Source organism: Cydia pomonella, chromosome 4 (assembly GCF_033807575.1).
Source record: "Cydia pomonella isolate Wapato2018A chromosome 4, ilCydPomo1, whole genome shotgun sequence".
NCBI lineage: Eukaryota > Metazoa > Arthropoda > Insecta > Lepidoptera > Tortricidae > Cydia > Cydia pomonella.
Genome location: NC_084706.1, coordinates 8,968,787 through 8,977,796, shown reverse-complemented (window position 1 = coordinate 8,977,796; position 9,010 = coordinate 8,968,787). Strand labels below are relative to the sequence as shown.

The window sequence follows — 9,010 nt, the reverse complement described above, 5'->3', positions numbered from 1 at the left end:
AGCGAAATAGAGCCAGCGTTTAGTGTAGGCGGCAGCACCTGCACCTGCTTAGAAGCGTCAATTGTTTTCGCTTTCGATTCAGGTCACGAGATGGCAGACCCTCCAACACTCATCTCTACCCCAAAGTTAACGAGTTTAAAAAACACTGTATAATATAAATAATATAATATGCGAGGCGTTTAAAGGGTTAGCGACCAAGTTAAGGCAAAGGTTAGTTCATTAAAAATAACTTAATAAATTGGATTTTTTTTATTTAAACTTATTTAAGGTGCAGGCCTGCCTCTGCCAAATCCTCCTCGCTGTAACAAAAGGTAAAATTGATTAGAACAAAGGTAAGGTAATTACTTTGTATTTTTAGGTTCTCTCCCTACTACTACTAAGAATAACTGTTTTTTAATTGAAGGGATGTTTACAAAAACAACATTTTTGGCGGATTATTGGTTTCATAGTGTTCATCTAAAAATAAGATGGAGCTACAAGTTGTGCAAAAGATAATGTCCAAAACTCGTTCCGTAAAAATATACCCATTTTACAAAAACTAACTACATTATTTTTTCTACATTATTTCTTCGGAAATAATTGCTTCTAAAGTGAGAAACAAAGACATCCTCAGGCGGCTTTAGTGTATTTTGGGAAAAGGCCGTTTTGTGTATCAATCATTATGGAAAACGGGTGTTCTGTGATTGAAATTTAGAGTATTTTGGGAAAAGAGCCTTCTGTGTACCGGTTTTTCTAAGCTTCACTCTATTTGGAATTGGCCCATATTGAAGAAAGTGCACATCGAGAAAGATTCATTTTGGTAACAAGCTCATTTGAGTTTCATTCGTTATGAGAATAGTTTATAATATTGGTAGTTATTGAGGATTGGTGTATTTTGAGTTTAGTGTCGCATGCACCGGAAAGCTAGGGACTCCGTGCACACTAAAGGAGGCAGTTAGCAACCTGAAAACATTGTTAGGCTTCGTGGAGGAGCTGGGGTGGGTAGAGTTAATGGTTGTCGATTTGCGGAAAATGACCAGAAGCACTAACTAACGTCAGTACGTTAGTTAGTGCTTATATATATATCGACGATAACATTGGCCACACAAACATTTTGTTATTGTATAAGTGACGGTTGATTGATCCATTACCAGGCATTTAACTATTATATGCATAAGTACAGTGTAGTCCAGCGGTTGTCATTTCTATAAATCCTTAAGATGTTACGACACACTTTCTCTACTAAGGTTGTATGTGCTGATGTGGTTTTTATCTATGTTTACTGTAGGCATTGTCGGCAGTCCGCGCGCCTACGGAAGCTCCAACACATGGCACGTTCTTTAGTTGCCCTGGTCGTGAAAGTAGCAATATACGTTCGTAACTAAGCACCTCTCTGGTAAATATATTATGCGGGAACAAGGACTTTCCATGCCTATGTAGAAAATTGTAAGGCCCATATGCACTGTAAAACGCTGTATAATACACGTGCGAATAGGTAATTCGCAACTCGTGTTAGTAAAGATGGTGGCGATTTCTATAATTCCATTCCAGACAACCTACTTTAGCGCAAAGTTGACTTCCGATTATGTAAACTACATCACTAGATGTAACTACAAATGGATATAATTTTAAGGCATGAATACAACATTAATAAGGTTGCATATACCTCGTTTGTCAACACCTTTATATATAATGTTGTTACCAAGAAACTGTTGTTTACAGTTAGTCAGAAATAAATAAATGTCGTAAACAGATATATGAGCTTATTTGTCCTATATTAATTTTAAAGTAGTAGCAGAGTAAAAATGGAGCAAGCATTAAACTCAGGTAGTTTCAAATAGTAACATTACAAAACTTGGAGGTTCAAAATTGTAATAGTGCTCAAGGCAATGCCAATGCCCGAAGGTTTAGATGAGTGGAGGAGGTAAAAAGAAAATACCACCCGCAAAGATTCATGCGATTTGATTTCGCCAAAGAAAATAATAGATTTTTTCCGCTACTGTATGACAGTGACTTGTGTGCATTATAATAGTATAGATTTATGATAAATTTAATACCCTTCGGCCGCGTATGTAACCGGAGTTTTGTAACCAGTTACCTAAGAAGAAAAAATTATCCTCATAGGATACTGGTATCCAAGTGATATATTTTTTTCCTTTTACGTAACCGAGTTACAACCTAGGGAAACTTACTAATGATTACGAGAAAGTACTTTATATTCCTCGTAGGTAACTGCTTGAAAGATAGATAGGTATGGTATGATCAACCTCTTTTGATATCATGGCACTCAACATTCTATATATAACTGACGTTTTCAAACACCTAGGTGAAAAAGATCTATTTATTTAAAAAAATACTTAGGAATAGTATACAGTTGTAGAACCGCTCATAAATCGTAATAGGTAAGACGCGAATCCGCGACCGAGGCATTACGTTCAACCTCTTGAGGTAGAGATATCGCGTCCGCGGCATTACGTTCGAGTTCCTGAGGACGTGATATCGTGTCTGCGGCATTAAGTTGAGGTTCTTGAAGACGCAATATCGAAGAATATAATATTTTATTACAAGTAATGCCAGTTTCACACGAGGGCAGAGCAGTGGGGCAGAACAGTAGGCAGCACGGTACTGCTACAACCTGAACGTACAAACTGAGACAGAATAGTATAGTACTGTTCTGTCGCAGCTTGTGCTGCCTACTACACTCGCGTGCAAAAGTATTGCATCACTTTGCATTTTTTCAACTGCACCCAATAATTTTGTAAACCGGTTATTTTCGATTAATTATTTTAATGGGATCATGTCCCTTGAAGTTTTAGCTTTACGAAAAGTTAAAAAACATGGAAAACGGCCCAGTATTTTTCAAATTAGCGGCATTTTCCCATTTGTGAGCGGTTTCGCGTTATCACGCGCACGAGTTGCGCTACCCTTGACCCCTATTAAACGGGGGGTAGGGGAGGGGTTCTTATCAGACACCAGCTACCCACACCGTCCCCAAAATGACGGCCATTCGACCACCCCACCAGTCGGTGGGGAAGCGACCCGCGACAGCCGCCGCAGCCGTGAGGCGGTAGCGGCCCCTCATACCCCCCTGACGGGGGGTATCGACAGATCACTCACACGGTTCTTATCAGTCACTTATCAAAAGTTGACCGGTACACATCTCCGCATATTTTCCCGTGAAGAAGACCTGAATTTAAGTCAATCTACAGTTTGCAGAGTTTACCAGAGGTTCCAACGGACTGGATCCTTTACTTCAAGACCAAGAAGCGGCCGCAAAAAGTGTACATCAGAGAGGGACGACCGCTTCATTGTCACAACATCTCTCCGAGATCGACACCTGACAAGCGCTGCCATCCAGCAGCGTCTGCGTGAGATACGAGGAGTGGCTGCCAGTGAGTGGACAATAAGAAGAAGACTCAAGAAAGCGAACTTGACACCCAGGAGGCCTGAAACGGGGCCCAGATTGCTGGCGCGACACCGTACAGCCCGAAGAGAGTTTGCAGAAAATCATATGGACTGGACCATTGAGCAATGGACCCCCGTTCTCTTCTCGGACGAGTGCAGAATATGTTTGAATGGATGTGACCGAAGAGGAAGAGTCTACAGAAGGCCAGAAGAACGGTGGATCCGTGATGTTCTGGGGCGGCGTTTCCTACGACGCGCGAACAGAGCTGGTTTTCGTGCCTGGCGGGGGCCGTGGCGGTGGATTGACCGCTGCAAAATACATTACTGACATCCTGGAGGAACATGTTGTTCCTGTATTTTTGATGAGGGGTTCATCCTAATGCAGGATAATGCCCCGTGTCATACCGCTAGGGCCACCGCAGCCTACCTTCTCGAAGTGGGCATCGACACCATGGACTGGCCAGCGATGAGCCCGGACCTTAACCCCATTGAACACGTGTGGGACTACCTGAAAAGGAGGATTCGGAAGCGGAATCCTGCCCCGGCCAATGTTGAGGAGCTGAAGGGAGCCTTGCTGGAGGAGTGGGACGCTATTCCACAAGATTTCATTAGAAAATTAATTAGGTCTATGAAAAACCGCTTGATTTGTGTGAGGAGGGCTAGGGGTGGCAACACCAGGTATTAATTTCATAATAATAATTTATTTTGTATTAAATAAATGACTTTTATTCTTAACTTTCCTAAATTTATTTCTCGATCATTATGTCGCTACTTTCAGTTTCTGATTTTTTTCAGTCTTCAGATTTGAAATTTCATTAAATTTCCCAATTTTCTAATGCGTTAGATTATAAGCTTTCAGTTGATACCAAAATTTTCAGAATCGGCTCTAGAATTACAAAGATATTGGGTGCAGTTGAAAAAATGCAAAGTGATGCAATACTTTTGCACGCGAGTGTATTCTGCCCCACTGCTCTGCCCTCGTGTGAAACTGGCATAACTTTGCAACTCAAATATAATGATTAGTTCATTATATTAGTAGACTAACTCCTAATACTTTCCGTTGCCCTGGTACTTTTCACTCTTTTCTCACCACGAAATTCGTCACTTATTCCACACCATGTCTTCAATTATAAAAAAAATAATATGGTATAGGTCCTAGGTAAAGCATGGGTCTGGATCACTCATGGTTTCATAAGAGTATTATTTATTCCTTACTGGATACTAGTTACGAACAATCATACAGGTATCAAGTAAAGGTAAAAATCCTATTACTTGGATACCAGTATCCTATGAGGATCATTTTTTTTTTATGTAACTGGTTACAAAACTCCGGTTACATACGCGGCCGAAGGGAATTAATTGCAGTCAAAATAACGTGTTTATTAACGATATAACAGCATAAATCATGACATATGGTATTTTATTTTTACACTTTGACTTTGAAAAAAAATATTATAACATAATGGCGACTCCGTGGATTCTAGAACCACAGCAAGCATCCAAAAGTCCAAGACACAGCATTGCCCAATTAAAAATGGAATAATGAATGTTTTCTATGAGCCTAAATGTTTGTTGACGATACTGATCAACTGTAGCATATCCTTGTCTAATGATCTCACCTTGTTAGATGTTAGAGCAGTGCAGAGCCAATTTAGACAAAATGTTCCATCAAGAGAGAGTACCTAAAGCACCAGAACACTAGCAGACGCACCGATATTCCTTCCTAGCAGCAGTGGGAGAACAGCATATATCTAGGTATCTGCAATGTGGTGTCTGGCACACAAATGGTTATAAAACTGTAAAAAACGGACAGACAGACGGACATGACGAATCTATAAGGGCTCTGTTTTTTGCCATTTGGCTACGGAACCCTAAAAAGGAACTTACGAATTCGACATCAGCGGAGCCAGGGCCCACGTCAGCTTTTTTGTCGTGGGCGGCGCCGGCTGCGGGCGGCGCGCGGCGGTAGGCCGAGCGGTCCTCGGCGGCACGCGCCGGCGCGTCTGGCCGCCCGACGGCGCCGCGCCGCACCGTCTCCGTGCGAACCGAGCGCTTCAGCGTGGCGGGCACGATCTCAGGGGGCAGGTGCAGGAATATCCGCAGGTACTCAATACCCTCATTTGTGAGGTACCTAGAAATTACATTTTAATATTTTGAGAAGTTTGTACCATGGCAAAATTCATCTAGTGAGCATTTTGTTTAGTAAATCACGCGACTGCTGTCCCGTATAAAAGCAATTTATTGCATGTTTTTTTGTAACAGAAACAGGAACTCCTAAAGGCCATGCCAGGATAAGCTAAGTGAATTGAATGAAGCCCCCAGCAAGTTTTGGCTTGTAATTTTTTTTGATAATGTGGCTTTATATTAGTTGCAAGTATGCAAAATATCAGCCCCCGTGTCAGTGAATGGAAAAACATGGAACCCGCATTTGAGAACGGTAGTGTTCAAATTCTCGGGACAATTAGCACACATACACAATAACGCCTACATTTAAATAAGACGATACGTTTACAGAACCTGTAATCAAAACTGATAAACGAAGTAATAGTCATCTCTATTACACTTATGTACATAACTAAGTGTAAATGAAATGCATATAATGTCAATAACTACCAATCAGCGACATTAATCCGCTAATAACCTTCTTGCTCTACGTACTGGCAGCTAAGAGTTCCCGGTTCATATTTTGATTAGAATATGACGTGGACAGGGATAACTTTATGCCATAATAGTTTGAGGAACCAGTCAAATAATCCACGTATAATAATTTTGCGCAGATTAAAAGATAACTAGTTAAAATGTTGTTATGAAATGAGACACTAAGCCAACATAAGTAAATTCATTGTTATGTTAACATATTCCGAATTAAGAAATGGTGACATCTGCATGCATTGTCTAAATGCAAGACGGAGGAAAGATTTCTGGGCAACTGCAAGTGAAAATGTACAACGGGAGAAAGATTTGACAAAAACTCTTAGCCAAATTTAAATGACAGCAGAGGGTGGATTCAAATGATCCAAATTTTTAGATATTGTGTGTATTTGTTAAACAAATTAATTGCACTCTTTCAATTAATTAAATTAAAGAAAAAATATCTACATATACTACATACCTATAGGAGACCGGGTATAGTTATCTCACGGATTGGTTGTCACAGAGCGGCCATAACAAACTGAACGAACAGCGGCTTAATTAAGTTGTGTAAACCCGGCCTTATCTGACAAGTTGAAATATTCATCTTAGAAATCAATAAAACATATTCTAGATCTCTTGCCAGGCATCCAATCAATTCATGTCTCTCTAATTGGACAGCTTTTTTTCATAGTTCACTGCGAATACCATCTTGTGCAAATCGGATTGAAAAGTATAACAAATACTACAATGCAAAATGACAATTGATTATTAATTTTAAATTACTAGGTAGTTTTTTATAGCTCTATCCCATGAAAGATAAAAGGAAAATACAAATCTGTAAGAAGGAATTTATTACAATATGGAAAATATCTAAAGCAAACATAAGTTAATAAAATAGTCTACTTCATTTGACATAACATAATCCCTACTATCCTCGTAATCTAAAAAGACGTATGAAAGTCGTATGCAGTTAGGTTTTAAATTAGCACGGTATTGAATAAAAACGATATTGAAAAAATGTCATCATATTTATTCCAAATTTTACTAAAGTTATCAGTTTACTTACACGTGAAATGTGATCCTACTATCCTTGGAATGATCAGAATAAATTCTGCACCACTTCACAACACATGAAGATATTTTTAATTATATAAAAACATTGTTTTTATAAACCAATTAAGCCATCTATCACTGACTGTCATATTGGTCGAACTGAAGTTGCCAATCGAGTCATTTTTAAGCCCTGCCCACCTTAGAGTAGTTTACGTCGGGCTATAATTGAGCGGTCAGAATGCTTCCATGTTTTATTTCCGTTCACTGAAGCCACATCATCGAAAAAAATTACAAGCCAAAACTCACTGGGGGAAGATTCACTTAGCTTATCCTAGCATGGGCTTTATAACATCTTCATCTTGTGTTTGAACGGGAATGGTTTCCGGAGAGTAATTTCACGGAGTGCTCCATAGATAGCTAGATAGAGCGGCTTGAAGAGCACTGGTGAAGAGTGTCCACAGTCGTCACATCCCTCAGCCATGAGGATACGACAAAGAAAAAGAAGAAGACAAACGGAGGCTTCCTCAAAACAATAATTTTGATTAGTATTACTTTCTTACCAATAGAAGTGCCTCCACGCAAACTGTTCCTTCACATAACCTCTGGATTTGAGGGACTGCATTGCCTTGATTACTTGCAGATTAGGGATTTTCTCCAGATCAGGGTGTTTAGGGGCATGGTAGTCCTTCTTGGCTACCATAACACCCTCTTTGAATAAATATTCATAGATCGCGACACGGTTTGTTTTTGGCATCAACATCTTGACGGCCTACCTGTAAAACAAGGGTGACAGGATTTAGAGGTTATAACACGGATAACAGGTTCACGGATATTACAGTTTTATAACAAAATCACTGAGCAGCATCACAATTAGGGGGATCAAATTTCGTTTCACAATATACAACTCATTACTATTAATCGATTAAATAAATAAAATCGGATTTATATTCCGGAATTGTACCTTTCGCCAACTTTGACAAACAGAAAAGAGTTCACAGATAATCGAAAAAATACAATCTGGATGACATTAGAAAATTGATTTATAAAGCATGCTTCTACCAAAACAAAAAGAAATATAGATACGCAGTATATTGTTCCAATAGGATCCAGCGCATATAAAAAACAATATTTGGTGTAAATTACTTTGGTACTGATGAATAATTTAGAAGATATTATTATAAATTTGGAAGTATAAATGTACATTATCCTAATTAGCTATACTCGTAAACATTATAAGTGTGCCATAGATATAATATTCCTAAAGATGGAGTCTAGGCTAGCAGCAAAGAGTAAAGTATATAGGAAAAGAGAGCCCACTTGAAGCATTTTAAGGAAACTAATTTCGAAGCGCTATCTCTATTTTGTATCCGAAACTAGTTATGTATATGTGTGTGTGTGCACACCGTCATATGCATCCGCATTTGTAGGTACTTTCGTACTACATAATATTAGATCTACTTGGGCGGTTTCGGTTTTGTTTGATATCTTGTAACTATGATAGTTTTTTGTTTACAAGATATCAAACAAAATATTAACTTTTAGCCGCCCAAGTAGTCCTAATATTATGTAGAAAAGTTTTAACAGTGGAAACAATAAAATACATACTTTATAGTAAAGCAAGTATATGTTTATTGCGTTCAATTTTGTGTACAAGATAGTAATAGACTAGGTGTTGAAAGTTTGTAGCTTCTGAGTCTGTTTGGAATTGTTCTTCTTTTTTTTACCTATGTTCATCTGTGAGTACTAAGTTGCATTAGCTTCGTCTTCTGTGACTCGTGGCTCAGTCTGACTTAGAACTCTTTCATGTGCGCATAACTGACTTGCCTAGTTCTCAACTGAGCGTTTCTTCTTTGACCTTACCATCGAACTGGACTTGAATTCAAGATATTCCTGAGGTTAAGTAAGGACAGGTAAAGTGCACATTAGGAGAATTCCTGGT

At 39.0% G+C, this 9,010-nt stretch overlaps 1 protein-coding gene across 1 annotated transcript; it reads right to left on the bottom strand.

Annotated features, from left to right (window-relative positions):
- Nucleotides 1-234: 234 nt before the first annotated feature.
- Nucleotides 235-8,138, bottom strand: LOC133517012 (small ribosomal subunit protein eS10). The gene is made up of 4 exons (XM_061850118.1): nt 8,033-8,138; nt 7,632-7,844; nt 5,272-5,515; nt 235-299 (listed from the first exon to the last, which is right to left on the bottom strand). Exons 2-4 carry the CDS (start codon nt 7,829-7,831, stop codon nt 264-266), a joined length of 480 nt encoding a protein of 159 aa, XP_061706102.1. The 5' UTR covers nt 7,832-7,844; nt 8,033-8,138; the 3' UTR covers nt 235-263.
- Between the last annotated feature and the right edge of the window lie 872 nt (nt 8,139-9,010).